The 21,683-nt window shown below is 37.5% G+C and overlaps 1 protein-coding gene across 1 annotated transcript in view; it reads right to left on the reverse strand.

Moving 5' to 3' along the window:
• Positions 1-15,041, reverse strand: part of LOC148358742 (cilia- and flagella-associated protein 337-like) — a 77,193-nt gene extending 62,152 nt beyond the window's left edge. Inside the window, 7 exon segments of the mRNA XM_088346173.1 lie at positions 2,634-2,805; positions 2,886-2,978; positions 5,303-5,386; positions 7,939-8,112; positions 12,594-12,902; positions 14,476-14,571; positions 14,765-15,041. Of these exon segments, the coding sequence (XP_088202299.1) occupies positions 2,634-2,805; positions 2,886-2,978; positions 5,303-5,386; positions 7,939-8,112; positions 12,594-12,902; positions 14,476-14,556 (913 nt within the window). The 5' untranslated portion in view covers positions 14,557-14,571; positions 14,765-15,041.
• Positions 15,042-21,683: the final 6,642 nt, after the last annotated feature.

Consider the following 21,683-nt stretch of genomic DNA (forward strand, 5'->3'; position numbering starts at 1 on the left):
TTCTGTCACATTTTATGTTAGTTTTGCCGGAGATCAAAGAGATCAAAGCCAGGAGAGAAAGCTTACCACGTGTTGTGAGTCATAATTTTATTCATATTTAGTTTATTTTGTCTTTTAATAGCATATTTGGTATTGGAGTAATCCAAAAGTAATTGAAAGTAATCAAGTTAAAGTAACCCTACCCAACCCTGGTTATTATATAGATGAGTGAGTGTAGAAATATAAACTTCTCAGTATATTTTGCAGCTACGCTTTACACTATTCCAGCAATCACCAAGCAAATCATGAATACTTGAAAAGTGGTACTTTTTATGAGCAGGTGCACCTAATTCAACATTTAATCATAATCCATGCGACAGAACAACTTGAACACGTCAATCAATATTTCATAAAAAAAATAATAATCCGACCACGATGAACAGGTCCCCACAGGGTGCCAATTTAATTGCTTGGTAGTAATGCCTAGATCAGTATCAAAATACCAAGAAATCAATACCGGGTCTTCCAATACTGTAACTGTGTCTCGTATTACAATATCAATATTTCCACAAATTCATGTGGAACGTGCGTTCAGGAATTGGAAACAGTTAGGATCAATCATTATTTAATTTCAGCACTGCTGCAAGAAATGTGATTTAAAGCAGCCTGCAGTCTTAATGACATGAGGCTAACGGAAATTTTTCTTGTGCCTTTCACTGGGTCCATGAGTATTGTTTAGGTGACTGGTGTAGAAATATACCTCATATAATACAGGTCGGGCAGCACGGCGGCGCAGTGGTTAGTGAGTGTACAGCACAGTTCTGAGGTCATGAGATCAAACCTTCCTGTGTGGAGTTTGCATGTTCTCCCCATGCCTGCGTGGGTTTCCTCCGGGCAGTTCGGTTTCCTCCCACATTACAAAAACATGTATGTCAGGTTAATAGGTCGGTCCAAATTGTCCCTAGGTATGAATGAGTGAGCGAATTGTCTGTCCCTGTGTGCCCTGCGATTGGCTGCCAACCAGTTCAGGGTGTCCCCTGCCCACTGCCCGAAGATAGCTGGGATGGGCTTCCGCAACCCCGCGACCCTACTGAGGATAAGCGGTGCAGATCATGGATGGATGGATGGACATATTATATACATACACTACTCCCCGGTAAACAACTCTCGGTAGGTCCCAGAGGTAGACGATTCTCCGTCTTTGTCCTTCTGCCTAACGCGCCCTCTTGCGATCTAGTGTGAAAATAACAGGCAACGTGATATACAGTAACCGGTAATAAAAGTTTAAAACTCAATGATATATTAACAATATTTAATAATTTCACATTCACATATGCGTCTTACACAAGTATAAATAACGGCCCCGCCCAAAACTATGAAAAAAAACTGGAAAATACGGTACACAGACTTGTAATTTATTGTTGATTGGATGGACTTTGATGATCTGATTGAATGGTTGTTGTTGTTGTTGTTGTTTTAATAAATAAATAATTAAGACGTTGGTAGAATTACTCAGTACTTAAGTTTTTTTTTCACCAAGTACCATTTTACTTTTATTCAATAATCATTTGAGTAATTAGATTTTACTTCTACTTGAGTCATATTATTCTGAAGTAACAGTACTTTTACTTAAGTAAAATTTTGGGCTACTCTACCCATCTCGGATGACCCGTTAAAATGGAACACGTTACAGGTAAAGCATATACGCTTCTCAGTGGCGACTATTGTAACGCATTATTATTAAAATATTGTTTTATTGTGAAGAGTCAAAATCTGCTAAATTTCGGTCTTTTTATTTGTGAAATTATTTTTGCTTTACATGCCTGGAGAAACAAAGAAAACTTCTTGGACAAGCACCTAGAAATAAAGAAAGAGATCTTCGAGTGGTTTGGAGCCAAAATGGATATGGAGAGTCTCGGCTAAGTGTTCCTTTGCAAGCTCTTAAGATTGCACAAGTCAAGAAATATGAAAGCGTTACTGATTCCGAAGGCTGATGTACACGTTTTCTTCTATTACTTTCATTATGTGGCTATTTTAAAGGAATATTAGGGGTCAGCTTCTACGCTAATATACAGGGTTGGGTAGGGTTACTTTAACTGGTTTACTTTCAATTACTTTTGGATTACTCCAATACCAAATTTGCTAATAAAAGACAAAATAAACTAAATATGAATAAAATGATGACTCACAACACGTGGTAAGCTTTCTCTCCTGGCTTTGATCTCTTTGATATCCGGCAAAACTAACATAAAATGCGACGGAAATAAAATGAAAATAAATCCAAACAGCTTGCCAACATCATTCCATGTATTCCGTTACTCCCCAAGCCTGCACAAAATTTAGTAATTTCAATCATATTTAGTTTCTTTTGTCTTTTATTAGCATATTTGGTATTGGAGTAATCCAAAAGTAATTGAAAGTAATCCAGTTAAAGTAACCCTACCCAACCCTGCTAATAAATACGGTAATTTGTAACTCGATCATACTTTTTAATGCGCTACTTTTTGGTGTCAGAATTCGGAGGATTAACCAAATTACTTTTGAAATGAAGTACTTGTAGCTATTACTTTTTTCAGTAACACGCCCCACACTGTTCACAATTGCCGGGAGAAAATGTGACCAAGGTCAAAGCTATCCTGCTTGCGGTGTTGTACCTTTTCTAACCCAGGCTGGATTGTGGGAACGATGTTGTACAATGTAACAACAGTGATGTTTTCCTTTTGCCACATCGTCCCATTGGACGATGACGGCAGAATCAGAATCTGTCCAACGCCGACGTTGCTCAAACAAACAGACCTGGGCTGATGTGAAATATAAAGCCGTGACCTGCAAAAAAAAATAGAAGAAAAAAAAGGGAAATTTTAACATATTTAGCCATAAAACAACTTGCTAAAATAAGATATCACCTGTCCACCTATGTCACCTATTGATAGGATTGACTGATTTGGCTTGGCAGCATCCCACCAATAGTCCAAGCACCATGGAGTAAACCCTAAACCCTAGAAAACAACAAAAAGAAGTGTTTATTTAAGTCAGGGGTGTCAAACTCGTTTTAGCCGAGGCCACAAATGCTATAAAAAATCTCACGGGGCCGGACTAGTAAATTTAGGAGAAAGAGAGAGGGAGAAAAAGAGAGAGAAAGAGAGGGAGGGAGGGAGAGAGAGCGATAAACAGATAGGGAGAACAAGGGAGACAGAGTAACAGTGAGAGAAAAAGAGAGAGCAGAATAGAGATATGAATTGAGAAGAAGGGGGAAATGAATATAGAGAGAAAAAGAAAGTGAAAAAGGAGAAAGATAAAGCGAATAAGAGAAGTGAAACACAGAAAGAAAAAGAGTCAGCAGGAGAAAAAGAGACAAAGTGAGGTGAGAGAGAGAGAGAGAGAGGTCAAAAAAGGGAAAGAAAGAGAATTAAAGTGTAAATTAGAGAGAGAAAATAGAAAGAGTTAGAGAGTGAGAGAGAAATAGAGAAAAGAGAAAAAGAGAGAGAAAGAGAGAGAGTGAACAGGAGAAACAAAAAGAGGGAGGAATAAATAAAAAATAAGTGAGTCAGAGAGAATTGGGGAAATACTACCACAGTTGTTTTGCAAGTGTTAACTAGCTTTGGTGACATCTGTTGGAAATATTTAAAACTACAGCTCATTTTCCTCTTGCGCTTCTCTCACTGTTGTTTGACACCGGTGATTTAAGTGGACAGTGCATATTATTCAACAACTAGACGTCGCTGTGTTGTGCAGTGCAACCGAAAACGAGTGCTCAAAAGCACAAAGAATACAAGTATGGAGCCCCAAAGTGACCCTTTGCATTAGGCTCTTTCATGTAAAAAAAATTGCGACCTGCGATTTACAAAATGCATGTTTATATGATAAGGCAGCACGGCAGCGCAGTGGTTAGCGCGTGTGCGGGACACTTCTGAGGTCATGAGATCGAACCTCCTGTGTGGAGTTTACATGTTCTCACCGTGCATGCGTGAGTTTCCTCCGGGCACTCCGGTTTCCTCCCACATTCCAAAAACATGTATGTCAGGTTAATTGGCCGGTCCAAATTGTCCCTAGGTGTGAATGAGCGAGCGAGTTGTCCGTCTCTGTGTACCCTGCGACTGGCTGGCAACCAGTTCAGGGTGTCCCCTGCCCACTGCCCAAAGATAGCTGGGATGGGCTCCAGCACCCCCGCGTCCATCCTGAGGATAAGCGGTGCAGATAATGGATGGATGGATGGACGTTTATATGATAAGGCAGCACGGCAGCGCAGTGATTAGCGTGTGCACGGCACAGTTCTGGGGTCATGTGTTCAAATCCAACTACCAGCCTATCTGTGCAGGATTTGCATGTTCTCCCCGTGCTTGCATGGGTGTCCTCCGGGCACTCCAGTTTCCTCCCACATTCCAAAAAGATGCATGTCAGGTTAATTGGCCTTTCCAAATTGTCCCTTAGTGTGAATGAGGGAGTGATTTGTCTGTTTCTATGTAGCCTGGCAACCAGTTCAGAGTGTCCCCTGCCCACTGCCCGAAGAAGCTGGTATGGGCTCCAGCACCCCCGCGACCCAAGTGAGGATAAGCGGTGCAGAGAATGGATGGGTGGATGTCTATATGATAATTCATATATTTTTCATCATTATTCAAATCAATATTGTTTTATAAAATGAATTAGTTTTTTTTTTTTTTACCACTCGGAGCGCAGCGTTCATGTTCTTCAAGTAATTTTGCATTTTAAGTTTTATATTTGAATAAGGTAAACATTTTGACGTTTCATGTTTATACTTTCATGTTTATACTTAAGTTTCCCAATTTCATATAATCAGTTAAACGTATTTACATGACAATTTTCCGCGTTTTCATTGCATATTTCCACTGTACCTTTCACATATTGTTTTCCATTTTATAAAGTTATTTTTACACAAATTATTCCCTTTTTTTTCTTAAACTTTCCAAGTTTCACATTGTACATTCATTTTTTAAGTTTGAATTTTACAAGTGCCCCATTTTTTCAAGTTAAGATAAAGCTTTTTGCATAATAAATTACTTTGTACTACGTAACGTTTTTGATTTAGAAAAATGAAAGTATATTGCAAAGTTTTATCATACAACAAATATAATATTTTAAGGATTATCATTTAAGAAATCAGAACTTGAGTAGAAATATCTTACACATTTTTATTTTTTCTTTGAAACCTACTCAAAATCATAAAAATGAAACTTACCATGAAAGAAAAATAGTTTCAAAACTTGATTTGACAGCAATATGCTTCTGTAGATTTGTGACGACCAAAAAAACTATGACTTTCACGAAAAGAACATTTTTCAAAAATACTTTTACAGCCTTTTACCTGGACTTTATATTTGCAGCTGAATTCTTTTTTAGATAGAATGTCGTAAAAGCACACTTCTTTGCTTGTGAATGACACTGCGATCTATGGAGCAGAGAGAAGAAATCAAAACAAAAGCCACAATTCAGAAATACATCCATATAATAGACAAAATATACTATATAACATTTGCATGCCGGATGTTCCAAAGCACAAAACTTTGGAATTACTTACAATTAAAATAAAATAAAATAAATAAAAATAGCATATTCATTAACCTTGCAATGATTAAAAACGTAACCAAGGAGTGTGTGTTATGAAACTGTAATTGTGTGAATTTTCATTGTTTAGCGAATAATACAGAAAAATAGAAGATGATCATGGCTAAAAAGGGAAATATATTTCAAGAAAATGTAATAATTTATTTGACGTTATACTCGAATAAATAATACAATTATCATAATTGTGTTCTCTGAGGTTGTGCTGAACTAAACCACTTGATTTTTCAGAGGGCGGGGTAAGTATGGACTAGCCATTGAGTACCGTAAATTCCAGGCTACAAGCCCCTTTTTTTTTTCTTTACATTTTAAACACTGCATCAAACAACACGATATGACTTATTGTTTTTTAAATACTGTACACATATTACATGCGGACACCAGTTACTAACTAAGGAGGGGTACACTCTAATAATTGACTGTTATTGGACAAATAATAACATGACATCTCAGTTTCCAGCCCGATAGGAAAAGTAGACCCAATAATTATTAACCTGCTGTCGCACTAAAATATGAAATTAGCCCGCAGCGCTTGTTGGAAGGAATCCAAGCATTTATCTGTGTTTTTTTATGAGTACTGGCAATACTTGGTCTCCTCTCTATGCCTCAGCATGTATCCAGGCTGTTGTGATTGTATAGGCTTCTGAAATAAATCAGTACAGTACATTGGGCTTTGTATTGAGGATGTTTTTTTTTTCGAATTTCTGCATATATGTTAATGCCAACATAATTATTATTGACTGCTCCGCTAGTTGTTTGAGATGACCGCTGCAGACATTGCCCGAAAAAGAGATAGCAGCACAATGTGTTACTTTTCTGTACTAGACATTACCCTGCTGATTTTTTTGTTTAATGTAAGAAGTGAAAGTGAATGAGTTAATTTTTATGGCAGTATAAGGATGCGGCGAGGACAGGTCAGGTCAGGTATGGGAGCAAGTGCCGCCAAGGCACTTTGCCGCGCTCACCCTACCCCTCCACTCCGCCGGCCCATGCCCCAGCCCTCCATGTGTCTCTGTATTCCGCCAGTAGAGTTTTTCTGTATTTAAATTTGAACACGTGAATAGTTGGACATTGTTTGATCTCGTCTAATAAATTGTTCCAAGGTTTGACTCCACACACAGACACACACATACTTTTCCTGGTAGTTCTCACCTTTAAGATTATGAATTTACTACAGCCCCTTAAGTTATCATTTCCCTCTTTCCGAATGAATAATTTTTGGATGTTGTCTGGCACAATGTTTTTGTTGACCTTAAATAGCAGTTGTGAAATGAAAATTTTTACTAAATCATCCAATTTTAATAATTTGGACTGCAGGAATAAAATATTAGCAGGGTTGGGTAGGGTTACTTTAACTGGATTACTTTCAATTACTTTTGGATTACTCCAATACCAAATATGCTCAAAAAAGACAAAAGAAATTAAATATGAATAAAATTATGACTCACAACACGTGGTAAGATTTCTCCGGGCTTTGATCTTTTTGATCTCCGGCAAAACTAACATAAAATGCGACAGAAACAGAATAAAAATAAATCCAAACAGCTTGCCAACATCATTTTTGCCGTTCCATGTATTCCGTTACTCCCCAAGCCTGCACAAAATTTAGTAATTGTATTCATATTTAGTTTATTTTGTCTTTTATTAGCATATTTGGTATTGGAGTAATCCAAAAATAATTGAAAGTAATCCAGTTAAAGTAACCCTACCCAACCCTGAATATTAGTATATCCTACCCTGTGAATGGTTCTTATTGCACGTTTTTGGAGGATAAAAAGGGGCTGTAGTGAACTTTTGTAATTATTGCCCCAGACTTCTGCATAATATCTTAAATATGGCAGAACTAGAAAACAATATAATAAATACAATGCATTATAGTTTAAAAGGAATTTGGCTTTATTACTGAAATGCTTTTAGATACTTTAGTTTGTATGTGTCTGATGTGTGTTTTCCAATTTATTGTCTATTATGACCCCTAAAAACTTAATTTCTGATACAGCGTCTATTGCAGCGCCATCCATTTTTACTTCTAAATCTTGATTTGCCTTGGGATTACCAAAGAATATTACTTTGGTTTTATTTGAATTTAAAGATAATTTATTTATATCCATCCATACTTTTAGTTTAATTAATTCATGATTAATGCAGGTTACCAAATCAATATAGCATGTGGCTAGTACGAAAACAAAGTTGAATTTTGTCCCTTAAAGTTGCCCATGCGGCTTTTGATCAAGTGCGTTCTGTAGTCCGGGATTAATGGTACACTAAAAATGTATTTCTGGTGCTTTAAATTCAGTAAATAAACCAGTTTTCGCCTAACTGTTAGGGTTTAAATAGAAATCTAGGCTTCGGACACAGTGAGAGTTGTCGTTTAATTACCTGGTGTACATTTTGCAGATGCACTACATCCGTCACCCACATGTCTTTGGCATTTAGCGTGCAATTTTTCAGTCGCTGGGTGTTTAAAAGTGACATCTCACTGCAGTCCCACAGTCCTAGCAATCCTCTTCGGCTCACGGTCATGTATTGACCCCAACTCGGTAGGTACGCTACCTGAACAGAGCAGTTGACACTATTTATGTTACATATTTTTTCAACAGTATCATACAAGGTTTGCTGGATCGATCCAATTATTGATACTGAGCTAGCACTTGTGTCCCGTTTCATCTGGAGGGACGAAAGCGTGGCCGGCTTGGGTGCCGAGGGGCTTGACTTTTGGGTGTTGGGGCATTTGGGTTGGCCATGGTCCAATGATTTTTGTGTGTGTTTTTTGCTACTTTTTCCCTTTTTATTTTCTTTGTTTATGTGTGTTTGTCTTGCCGTCGGTCGCCCCTCTCGAGGGACGTGACAAGGGAGATAGATAGATAGATAGATAGATAGATAGATAGATAGATAGATAGATAGATAGATAGCACTTGGATCGAATCATTACTAATGTCTTGGGATCAATAAGGTCTTCCCATTTTAGCTATCACAATAATAATGTCTTAAGTTTATACATGACTTATAGCTTTCAAACTTGATCCAATTGTATTTACACTGTACTTGCACTATTGACTTTATTTTCAAAATAGTATACCGTATTTGTATTTTTGGTACATTGCTGCTTTTTCGGTTTGGCTCTCTTGACTTTTGTTCTGAGACAGTTGTTGTAGAAGTATTTAAATGGCATTGTTTACACGATTTGCACTTTGACTTAGTTTTCAAAATATTGTGTAATGTAAGGTATAATTACACGTTGACTTTGTTATATTTAATTTTGTATAAATTGCTTCGGTTAGACTCTCTTGACTTTTGTTCTGAAACCGTTGTAATAATATATTTACATTCTTTTTTTGTCACCGGTTAAGGTTCGCATTGTAATTATTTAGTAAAAATAGAATATTTTTAGTGCCTAAAATCTTTGTGCTTTGTTGATCTTAAATAAAAACTCAAGAAAAGAGGGCTTCAATTATTCAATGATCATTGACATTTCCAAGCAATTAAAATCAATATAAATTGTTACTAGCTTGTATTTACTCAAATCGGAGCGATACAAAAATTACCAATATCGCCTACCCCTAGTATCCTGGGGCAGTAAACAAGAAACTGATTTTGTTTGTTGAAGGCATGCGCGATCACAGCCCCAAGTGAAATGCATCAGTGGCTCTCAACTGTTGCCCCAAATAGACTTGCGTTTTCTTATTGGTCCTAAATCACAACTGATGTTTACAGAAATTAAGAAAAATTAAGAAAATGTATCGTTCAAACATATCTGAGATGTTTAAATGTTCAAACTGCATTTCAGAACACCTAGTTTGAAATTGAACAAAAAAAACACAAAAAAATATTGCAACAATCTCAAGCAGGACATGACTGTTTTTAGCATTAACATAACTAATTTATGAAAGTTTACTTTCTAAACTGAGAGAAACAGTGTTGAACAACACGCTGTTCAATTTGCGTCCGAATTCCATTTCTACTGTATCACTGTGGCTCCTAATTTAGTGTACAAATGTAGGAGAAAGCCCACTTAAACTATGATAATGTGAGGTAACAGCCTTCCGATTATATTTAAATTGTGCCAAAAGAATGTTTTATGTTGTATATGAGATTGAAGGCAACTAACTACCGCGGCCGGTCAAAGTGGCTCCCCTGCTTTCAACTGAGTTCTAAATGGCCTGAACCATTGTGCCACAACTTTGACATACTTTTGCAGAGTATGATATCTAAATCTAGCTTTTTGGGGGGTCACCAAATCCCAATAAAGATGTGTTGGAGTTGCAGCAGCCCCAAGTGCAAGAATCCCCAATTCCACAAACAGCTAAATTTTTCTGGCACAAAAATCCAAATTAACTTTTTTTTTTTCAAGCCCATTACTCATTGTTACCACATTTTTTTAATCTATGTCCCCATGTTTTTTAGTAAAAGTATTTCAAATAAGTAAAAATAATCATGTTTTATTTAGCGATGGTTTCAATTGATTTAAGATTGTTTTCTTACCCTGGGTAAAAAATATTAAAATAAGAAAAATTATCTCACATCTTCTAAATTCTACAGTTTTGCTAAAATAAATGAAAAATGTATTTCATTTCTGGAAACAAATAAAATACCTTTGCAAAAGAAAGCATACTTAAATGTCTTAAAACTTTCTGGGGTGCAAAACATTATTTTTAAACAGGATATTAAATTTAATTTTATTTCAGTTCGAATCTCACCCTTCACTAAGAGTTTACTTTCCAAACTCAGTACAAATTGTCAGAACCAGAACAGCAGGAGGACCCAGATGCGTAACGTTTTCACGCGTGAACACAAACGCCAGTGATTCGGCGGAAGAAGTAAGACAGAAGGCCGGCGTAGAAAAACAGGAAGCCAGAGACCGACGAGATCGATACCAGATACACGAGCAGATACCGGACAGACGATGTTGATACCGGAGAGGACGGGACAGACAGGATCGATACCAGATACTGGAGTCAGATATCAGACAGCACGAGACAGACAGGATCGATACCGGATACTGGAGACTGGCGCAAGATATCGGACAGGATGAGACAGGCGGAATCGATACCGAAAACCGGAGACTGTAGCAAGATATCGGACAGGACGAGACAGATGGGATTGATACCAGACACTGGGGACTGGAGTTAGATATCAAACAGGACGAGATAGATACCGGACAGGATACACAAGCAGGATACCGGACAGAGTCAAAACGCACGTCTTGCGGGTGCAGAGGTTCGTTGACGGAATGACAAGGGGTGAGTGAGAGCACTGAGCTTAAATAGGAGGGAAGCAAATCAGGCAACGAGCTGCAGCTGGCGCCAAACGGGCTCGTCCAAGTGAGGGCAATGGGCAACCGTGACATAAGAGGCATTACCTGAGCTGCATATTAAGCACGATATTGATTATTTTATTTATAGTCATGCAAGAAGTAGGTTTTTTTTTTATTTCTTGAAACCTTTACTGTCATGAGGCAGAATACAACCTACTCCCTTAGCCAATCGAAGCTTCTCTCATTCGATTCAATTCATTTAATTTTCAGTTGGGTCCTGACTCACCAGTTGAGAATCTGAACCTTTAAAAGTCACTTGTGTGACTGGGGGTCACAACAGGGTGTCGTCTGAGACCATTTTGAAAAAGCCAAGTAACAGTTTGACATTCTCCGGGCCGCAAGACCGAAGCAGCGGACATTCAGTTTCTACGCGGCCGTAGGCACTTTGCATACTAATTGATAGATGTTAAACTTTTTACGATTCCGAAGCCACTTATCTCAAATGAGTAGAGGCATTTAGATGAAGGACCTTAATTCTTATTTCATAACAGCTGCAAAGCACACCACCTGCAAATGAACACACTGGCTCTCTTACACAAAATAAAGGAACAGCAAACCTTTTTATTTAAGAGCCATAATTGACTCGAAAAAAATTTGTTAGCCACAAAAAAGTGGAACGCCTTGTATAAAATTATGTTTTAAATCAAAAGAAAAAAGGGTATTCCCGAATAAAAAAAAAACAATCTGACATTTATTCCAATTATTGTTAGAATATTGGGAAACATTAATAATTGCCAGGAGCCAGCACGCCACAGTGAGACTAACTGCTCCTTTTCACATGCACCTTCAAGATTTATCATTAGCTTTATTGTCAATAACATAAAATGCCCCCCAAAAATTATTTGCACCCTCGGTGTACATTGTTTACAAAGAAAGTTCAAATATATGACTCTACGACTAACCAGGAACCAAGTATTAAAGGACTGTGCCGACAGCAAAAGCTGTTCGATCATTGTTGGTTTTTATAATGGACTTATAAAAACCAACAATGTTTTCTGGACTGCCTTTTTACCCGTTTTCTACCCCATGAGCGGAACACCTTTTGTTAATTCCTTTTGCCCCCCCAAAAAACTTAAGTCCGTCAGTCCAGAGGATACTAACTCTTCCTTTGCACATGTACCATCAAGATTCATAATTAGGATTATTGACTATAACATTATATACCCCAACAAATTATTTGCAGCCTCAATGTACAATGTTTACAAAGGAAGTTTAAATTTATGACTCTACGACTAACCAGGAACCAAGTATTAAAGGACTGTGCCGACAGCAAAAGCTGTTAGATCATTGTTGGTTTTTGTTTTTTTTATCTGCCTGAATATACCTATTGTCTATCTATACTGGACTTTCTGAATTTCGCCAGCCACTCATGTTTTCTGGACTGCATTTTTACCTGTTTTCTCCCCCCATGAGCGGAACACCTTTTGTTATTTCCCTTTGCGCCCCAAAAAACTTAAGTCAGTCAGCTCGTGTGTCTGCTCGTTGGTCTAGCTCACCAAGACCTAAGTGAATGTTTCGTATAGTCCTCCTACAGAAAACCATCACATTAAACAATATATACTGTATACTTCTCTTCCCGATCTTTTTCCATTTCTAAGCATTTCTAAAAAAGCTCCAGGGAGCCACTAGGGCGGCACTAAAGGGCCACATGCAGCTCCAGGTTGCCGACCCCCGCACTTAACCGTCCTCCGGGTCGTCCAAGAGGTCAGCCGGCGTTTACCTTTTGGATCGGTTCTCGATGGGGGCAGGTCATAGTGCGAGGCGAATTCCAGAGAGGAGTGCGTTTCTCTCGTCTGTGCTTCAGTTTTTCAGAGAGATCCTGCTGAAGAAAAGAGCACAGCCCTTCCCAGTCGATTCGACCTTCTTCCGTCCCAGCCTTGCTGTCGGGGAAGAGGCCATGGTTTCCCTGACTGGCAAACGCGCTGTCAAACAACAAGCCGTACTCTTGTTTGGAGTGGTGACCGACCGATGAGCCAGCCAGACGGATGAATTCACTTCTGGACAAGGAGCGAGATATCCCAGGGGAGATCTAGGTCCAAATGAGACGGATTGGAAGATCTTAAGCACTGCAAATGAGTTGAAATGGGGAAATGTGTATAGAAAAAGTAATGCGTCTCTATTCTTTCACCTAAAGCTATTTCCTATCATCTACAATGCAAAACTGTCTTTAAAATACAATTACCTAAAATTAAAGGTTATTTTTTCCCTTAAAAAATATATTTTTATTTTGCGTAATTCGAGAAGAGAATATGCAAACATGTAACTACAGTATATATGAAAATGTAATATTAAAAAAAATACACTGTACAAAAATGATTTATTTCATGCCATTATTTATACATAAGTTTTTTTTTCCTCTTAGTTTGAAGAAGAAAAAAAAAGTGAGATAAGAAATATAATACCTAAAATTTGCAAGGGCAATCCATAACTTCAAGGTTCAATATTTTCGCAAAGCATTGAAAAATTATTGTGCCGCTCAAAAGGTATCTAAAAGATATTTACTCAACAACTTATATGATAACCTTAAAAATGCCGCTATTTAAAATACATTAGAAGTATTAGATATACGTAGTGTATGTAAATACCCCAAATAAGATTAATATATTAAAAGTTTCTTAGGGTATCATAGGAAATCCTAGCAATAATATTATTATTTTACAAATTGATTACTTTGATTGATTGATTTACTTTTGTGGGGTAAGGTTTTGTCTGTGGTTTTTGAATATGTCCTACCAGCAAGGAAAAAAATTAAAGCGGGGTAAGCACTTAAACGCTTCAACTTCTGCCTTCTCCATTTGGGCACCTGTTTATGTATTTTATTATTTCTTATACAGACTGTATACAAATTATATATATTAGTAAAGAAACAAAGTATTTGAACAGCCTACACAGCCTCATTAAAAAAATCATGCATTGTAATTTCTGGATTTTTCTTTTTAGTTTATCTCTCTCACAGAAGACATACACCTTTCAGACCCCTCCATGATTTCTAAGCGGGAGAAATAGCTAAATAGCAGGGTGTTCAAATACTTATTTTCTCTCACTCTATCCCTCTTTTTGTCCTGCTCTCTCACACTCTCCCTCTTTTTCAGTCCCGCTCTCTCTTTGTATCTCTCTTTCGCTGCCTTTCTTTCTGTCCCACTAGCTCTTGTTTTCTCTCTATCTTTGTGTGTCTCTCTCTCTCTTTCTCTCTCTCTCCTTTTTATGCATATCTCTCGTTCTCTCTCTCCCTCTTTCTGTCATGCTCTCTCTCACTCTCCCTCTTTGTGTTCCGCTCTCTTTCTATCTCTGTCTGCCTTTCTTTTGGTCACACTTGCTCTCTCTCTTTCTCTCGCGCTCTCTCTCATATATTTATGCCGTCAACTTTAAACCGCCGAATACTGTCAAAGTATGATATCTAAATCTAGCTTTTAAATAAGGCGGTCAAGGGATCCATGAACTGTGATGCGTTCACACTTCTTCTGTATCCAGGTGTTGGATTGTAAGGCATTTCTGAGATAAGCTTCAGTTGCCACTATAGGAAGCCACAGCAAGGTATCCATTATATTTCGCCTCCTTCACCGTCGATAATGGGAGACTACTAGTTAAGGTGAAAAACTCACAAAAAATAGACTCCGTAGCTTCTTACAGTCTTCCATGCTTATCCTCCTCTCGAGCAGTGTCACCTCCATCCTGGTTGCCATGGTTACACCACAGTCCTGTCATTCAATCAACAGGATGCAACGCATGTTGACACTGAAGACAGGTAATATTCGGCAAACCTCGTGGACTCAATGTAGACGATTATATAGTGCCGAGCTATAACCACTTGTTCTTTAGCGGGGTTGTCATGTCAACATAATGACAGAAAAGGAACATTCTCAAAGGAGTCGATTTGTTAGCTGCTCTTACGGTCTTGCGTTGAATAGCTGCTCAGTGTCAACGTTGACGTCTGGCTCCCCCGAAAACTGCGTCTTGGAGAGCCGGAGGCTTGCTGTTCTTGTTGCTCAAATGGCAGGTTATGCGAAATAGAATACTGGAGCGGTGTAGATAAGCAAGCAGGAATTCTACAACACAGAAAGGTTTGCCATAGTACACTGTGTAATAATTTAAAAGGCGCCGCTGGAGTCTGAAGCATAGGAGACAAGATGGGAAATATCCCAGTATCTAATAAGCTCCTCAAGGGTGGTAAAACAGGTTGACAGAAACATTTTACGGGGTAAATTTAGCGCAAGCGGCATCAAACTGAGCCGAGATTTAAACGACAGGCGCTGTAATGAAAGCTAAAACGCTCCCTTGCTGAAGCATGCATAAACGCGATGTTATAGCGTTTTCCGGGAAGCGGCTATCATCCATCGATGAGAGATTAGATTGGCGCAGTAGCTAAAATTTTGGCTTTACTGTAACTTTTGTAAAATATGAATCTGTGTTGTTAAAAATTGCCCATGGAAACATGGAAAACTTAAGGAAAAGTGTTGGACGTCATCAGTTTAATTATTAAATCTACAGGGTTCGTACAATTTTAAAGAATTTTTAAGGGTTTTCTAAGCCAATTTTCCAATTTCTCCAGTACCATTTAAGAAAAAAATCAAATCTGAATCATATAATTTGCAGAGCCACAAATATAGCTGTGATTTACATGGGTGATTTTTAATCTTGCGTGTGCATTTATCCAGAATTTTTTAGACAAATATCTCTCTATATTGTTACATATTACAGTAACATGTAGCAAACTTTCAGTTGCAGGAAGTTCCACCCATTACAGTTTAAAACTGGGAAACACAATCTTAAATTTTTGCATGGCCCATAAATTTTCATAATTAATACATAATCCTTGCACTTATAGATGTTTCAAAGTGCCTTGTTTAGGTGTATCAGACACCTGTCCACTTGGAGGCGATCTGTGGATGACACTTCATAGGATGGTGTTCTAGAAACTAACACCAGCTGCCGAGAAGAAAGGCAATGCCACAGCAAAGCCGACAAAGAGCAGTGTCAACATCATTTTTAAACAGACTTGTTGAGAAATATGGCAACAATTTCAAGCATTTATAAGCACTTTACCCAAATTTAAGCACTTTTAAATCCTTGAAAACTCTACGTTAAAATGTAAGCATTTTCAAGACGTTTAAGCAGCTGTACTAACTAATTTAAATAGTTAAGTATGTCCACTAGGACTGTAGCAAAGCTAGCAGGATCATAATACTGCGATATTAAAAATGCCAAAATTATACTATCAAGACCCGATATCAAAAGAATGTATTATTTAGTTCCTCCCAGTGGTTAAAAAATATTTAAGAATATACATTTAAATAGTAAGCAAAAATACATATAGATGTGATTTTAAGTCAACAGTTGTTTTTTTTTTTTACATAACAAGAACCCTGCCTAGACGGAATTGATATAACTGTCAGCCATCTTGCTGCTACGGGTACCGGTAAAAACAAAAAACCTTGTAAAATGCTATATATATATAGAAATGATACTGTTTTGGTCACTTTGAGTCTCCGTACTTTGAATTCATCCTCATTTTTTGCTGCACTCTACAATACAGCAACATCTAGTGGTCAAATATTACAGTGTCCTTTCAAAATATGTATTTTCTCATTTTACTATAAAATGAAGTTAAAATATCTAAGAATTAGATTTCACTTACACATAAAATGGGCATCTTTTCTGCCAATGGGGTAAGATTTTTATTTGTTGCTAACAAATGTGAAAAACAATATTTTATCTCTATGAGCAATTTTTTCAAAGTGTAACCTGTAAATCAACATCAACTCAAGACACCAAGATATTTAGGATTTCTAATCTAAATTGATTTAGGATATTTTGTTCATTCAAAAGCAAACGCCAGATTGTTCTAAACTCTTAAGTAGCCACTGTATGCTCCGACCATAAATCAAGTAAAAAAAAAAGTATATATAAAATAAAAATGTACATAAAAACAAATATGCGTAAATTGCAACTACAACCAGATACACATTCATAAATTATTTCAAAATACAAATACATATATAAATGTAGACAGACAATATAAATGTTTATTCATAGATTTTAAAAACATTTTGCACTTATATTTGATACTTTGTACTTATGCAGTTGGTACTACTACAATTAATAAATAAACAGCTATTATTTGTAAACATAAACAATTAGTTTTCATGTCATACTAACATTGCGTGTCATTATGACCCTAATTAAGCGGGACATCACACTGGAAAATAAGAATGGATTGCTGCAACCACAAAATGCAAAAAACCACAGCATACAAAGAGTGACGGCCATCTTGGACACTAATTTGGAGTTAGTCAAACCCCTGATTCTAGTTCTAAGATTCCACTGATACTATAAAAAATATTGGTTGATAATCTACACCAGTGTTTTTTAACCCTTTTTGAACGAAGGTACACTTTTATTTATAGAAAAGTTCCGAGGCACACCGTCTGTCAAAAATGAAGTTATGTCAAATATTTCACTGTACTACCTCATAAGCAAATAATTAGTATATAAAAAGAAGAAAATAATACTTAAAATAAAAAAGAATGACATGCTTTATTTATGTTTTTATTTTTAACAGTGCAATCTTAAATCGCTTTGTTAAACAAATGAAGTTATTAAATGTACTGTGCTACCTCAGGAGCAGATCATAAGTATGTAAAAGTATATAAAAATCTACTGCCACCTTCTGATATGGATGACTATTACAGTCCGTCGTCTGAAGATAGCAAAAATACTGAATAATGGCCTGATTTTTTAGAAAGATAAAATTGGGCAAATTCCAGCGGCACATTAGACAAGGTTTCACGGCACACTAGTGTGCCCCAGCACACTGGTTGAAAAACACTGCTCTACACGATATTTGTCAGTTAATGATTCAAATTTAGTATACATAAATTAAATGTTAATATTATTCCTGTTTTAAAAAAAGGTGTTCAAAGTTTAACAGGCCTGATAAAGTAATTCTACACAAAAAAAGAGTCCAAAAAAGTAAATTAGTATGTAGCTGTAATTTCAAGAGATAACAGTTTTTGGAAGAAAATTGTACTGAAAACAATAAGTTGCTCATCTTATTGGCATTTTTCTTAAGTTAAAAAAAAGAAAAAGTTTTTTAAATAGAGTGACAAAAACAACTGAAAATAAGAAAATACGTTTTTTTCAGAGTACTTCATTGAAGTTGTAATCTTTAATATAAAAGTGATTCGGACTTACCAAAGAATTTGAGATCTCATGGATGCGCAGTCTTGGAAGACCTCCAAGAAAACACTTCTTGCTGATGTTTCAATCTATTTGCTGATTGATTTGATTCTAGTGGTCCAAACTTTTAACCTAGTAACAATCACCACCAAAACCCAGAATGTGGCACAAACAAATCCACAAAGCGTTAAATGGCCAGGCAGTATAAACACACACAGAGACGCACAACTCTGTTCTTTTATTAGGTGGACTTGCCAAAGACCCATGCAAGTTTCCTGGCAACCAAAGAAAAAAAAAGAATTGCATTTGTTGGTGCTAGCCCTATCGAGTGGTTTCAAGACAATGTGTGGTCGTGCACAGATTGCCTACTAAAGAACTAACAGAGCAACGGTAACAGTCGTTAAACACAACAACTCAAAACACAGTCAACTTTGTTAGAATATCCCAGTGGTGGGTTTTCAGAGTTTGAAAGGCCTTCTCTGCTGGCCTAGAAAATATCTGAAAGTGACATGAATCACAATTTATCCATTAATGCTTATCAAATAATTCCAAATTGTCAGCTTAGTTTCATCGATTCTCCCTGGTTGATTTCATCAATTAGTTGTTGCTGGGCTCAGAAATCTACCCAGAAGCCTTTAAAAATATCCTGAAGGCTGTGTACTGTAACATCAGTGTTCAGTTCGAAAGCTGTTGTTTTAGGAAATCAGATTCCAAGTTGGAGAGTCAGCGCCTGCTAACGGGCCTTGGGAAACGTCACCGGTTTCACAAATTGTGATTGGTTAGGGGCAGTAATCCACCAAAGTGATCGTGCCAGCAGCCGTTAACTAGAAGAGAACTATCTAGAGAAGGTATAATGTATTGTGTTGATTTAAATAGCGAAAGGTTGAAAAAAATCCAAAGCGAGAAACTCGGAAAATGTTTTGTCCGCCACTTGAAGTACGATGCCCAAGGCCAACCCAGATTTCAGGCCCGGTCAGGCTGAGCTTCACTATCCTTTTTTTTTTTCTTTTTTTTTTTTTAAATCTATCCGTCATTTTTCTTCTTTGTCTCATTGTGTACAGTCTTGTTTAAGTTAGATTTATATTTTTTTATAGAGCCGATTAGTTCGCGAACGACGCATCACTAATTCAGAAGGCCTGGGTGTGAAATACACAGCCCGCCACTGGAAAAACCTCATCAGGTTTGCCAATCCTCACACAGGCTTGGAGGTATATTCATTATTTTCAAATGGCAGCCAGAGATTTTCAGTGGTCAAGAGCAATAACATTTCTCAGGATTTGCTATGGCAAAACATACTTCCAGAAGACAGTAACAACTCAATTGTCTCTTCCCTCCTTGCCTTCTGCCTCAATGACCACAGTAAGTTCCTGCGTGCGACTTAATGGCCTGGAATAACTTGAATTACCCGATTACAGCGGTCGTCAACGGTGACAGGATCAGAAAATTAGGTCTCAGCAATTTCAATAATAAAGCTTTCAAAATTAACGCTATCACAATTGGATTATGGCGGCGCATGTAGGAGCCAGCGCACAGCTCAAAATAGCCCCGCGCAAATCCACCATGGAGAATCGACTATTGTACAGGGAGAAGAATGAAGGTGCCGCAACGGGGAAACATGCGTCCGGATCTTGCTACTGTACGGAGGAAGGAGAAGGGATGGGAAGGGCAACGGGGAGGATGAGAAAGTTCTTTCATCGAGTACAAAGATTTGCTTCGAGAACACTTCTCTAACTCTTTCAACTCTTGAATCGAGAGTTCGAGAAATGGATGCTCTTTTGAGGTTTGTGGGAGACGTTCTTACATCACGAGTATAATTGAAAGCAAGACATACCTTGCTGTAAACAAAAGAAGAGTCTATGGTAGAGGTAAGATCGGGCCTAAAAAAATCCAAGACAACCTGACAAGGGCCAAAAGGTATTAAAGCCCAACCCAGCCTGAGCCGGATCATTTAACTTGATTTGAGGGACAAAGGACAAAGCATACCCGAATTTTCATAATTTGTGAGGACTCGGGAGTACTCTAGGTGATTTGGGCTAATCCTGACCCAGCTTTTCTGAGCGAGATCCAAGCTTGTAACCGGCGACGCGGACTGCACGAACGGGGGGAGCGCGGAGTGCCCTGCACCGTGGGGACATAAGACATGTACAGAATGTATAAACATTTCCATCAATTATATTCCAGTGCCTGAGGAGGTTGCATTTATCGACTATTTTCTATTATTGATTGATTTTTTTTTCAGAAAAATGTTCAGGGGTCATCATTTTGAAAGATTTAATATTGGACCATTAACCATAGCAGCAGTTTTGTCATTTAGATGCGTGGCACTGATAGAGCTTGAGAGACAAAAAAAGAACAATGATGGGTAAATAAAAAAAATTTAAAAAATTAAAAATCAGCGAAAGAGAAGCCCATCCTAGCCAGTCCTTAACCTCCTAATATTTTAGGGCCGTGCTCGGACTCAAGATCTTACCTCAAATCATTTCTAGGGGAGTAAAATCCATTGAGTATAAGCAGACAACGCTTCAAGAAAAAAGGAGCACTGATGGCAGAGACTTCATAGGTAGATACAAAAGCTGAAGCATTGGCACGTAATAAACTGACTAACACTTGGAGCTACTGTTCTGCAAACTGCAAACAGGCCCAATTGAACATTTGTGACGCCAAGTGTGTGTGTGTGTGTGTGTGTGTGTGTGTGCCAGGTTTTGCCAAGCCCCAACATGACATTTGACAATAAGGAACCTTTAAGATTGTGTTTAAACAATCTGATCATTACAGACAGTGTTTTGACATCAGACCTCATAGAAATCAATAAAACACCAACTTGCAAAATGTAAATCTTTTCCCAAGAATATTATTTACACAGAATGTTACTTGAAAACACAAAAATATGCTGAAACCTTCATTTTTTCTACACAAATTACAAAAAAAATCAATACATTAGAAACAAACCTTTTACTGACGAAAGATGAGGGTCCCGCCTTAATTTGGTGGTCTCTCTTTTTATAGCACTAACTAGAAATCTCCTGGTGTTGGAAGATCAGTCACATGCTCCAAATTGGTAGATCCTCTTTTCAGAAAATGTCTGGGACTTAAGAGTTAAAAGAAACATTAACCCACAGTAATAATATGGAATACATGCCAACCCGTTAGATTATATGGGTTCTACCATGCAAAAATGCATATAAACGCGTTATTCCGAATGCTTTAGGGAGCCAAATTCTGACCTTAACCCGAATATTGCCTGCAAGTGAACATAGTCATGGTCATACGTAATCTGAAAATGGCCATTGACTCAATCAGTAATGTGAATCATAGGGATCACTGACCTCTAATTGGAAAGCGACAAATGGGGAATATACAGTAAAGGTCAAGTCACTTTATTCATTGAACAAAAGAAATTGACCAAAGTGCGTTAGAGGGAGTTTAAAACAAGGTGTTTTCTAGCATGTTTGCACAGCCAAGTAATGAAAAATTGAATAATATAAAGCTTTGTACAAGTGGATCACAATAAACAAAGCTGAGAAAGAAAATACATCATCCGCCATTTCAGAGAGCAGACAGAAATCAATCCAGTGTGTACAATTTCTAACAAAAAGGTGACCAGAGAATTTCTTTCAGGCACTAAAAGTAGAGC

Source organism: Urocampus carinirostris, chromosome 10 (assembly GCF_059441175.1).
Source record: "Urocampus carinirostris isolate Australia breed hairy pipefish chromosome 10, RoL_Ucar_1.0, whole genome shotgun sequence".
NCBI lineage: Eukaryota > Metazoa > Chordata > Actinopteri > Syngnathiformes > Syngnathidae > Urocampus > Urocampus carinirostris.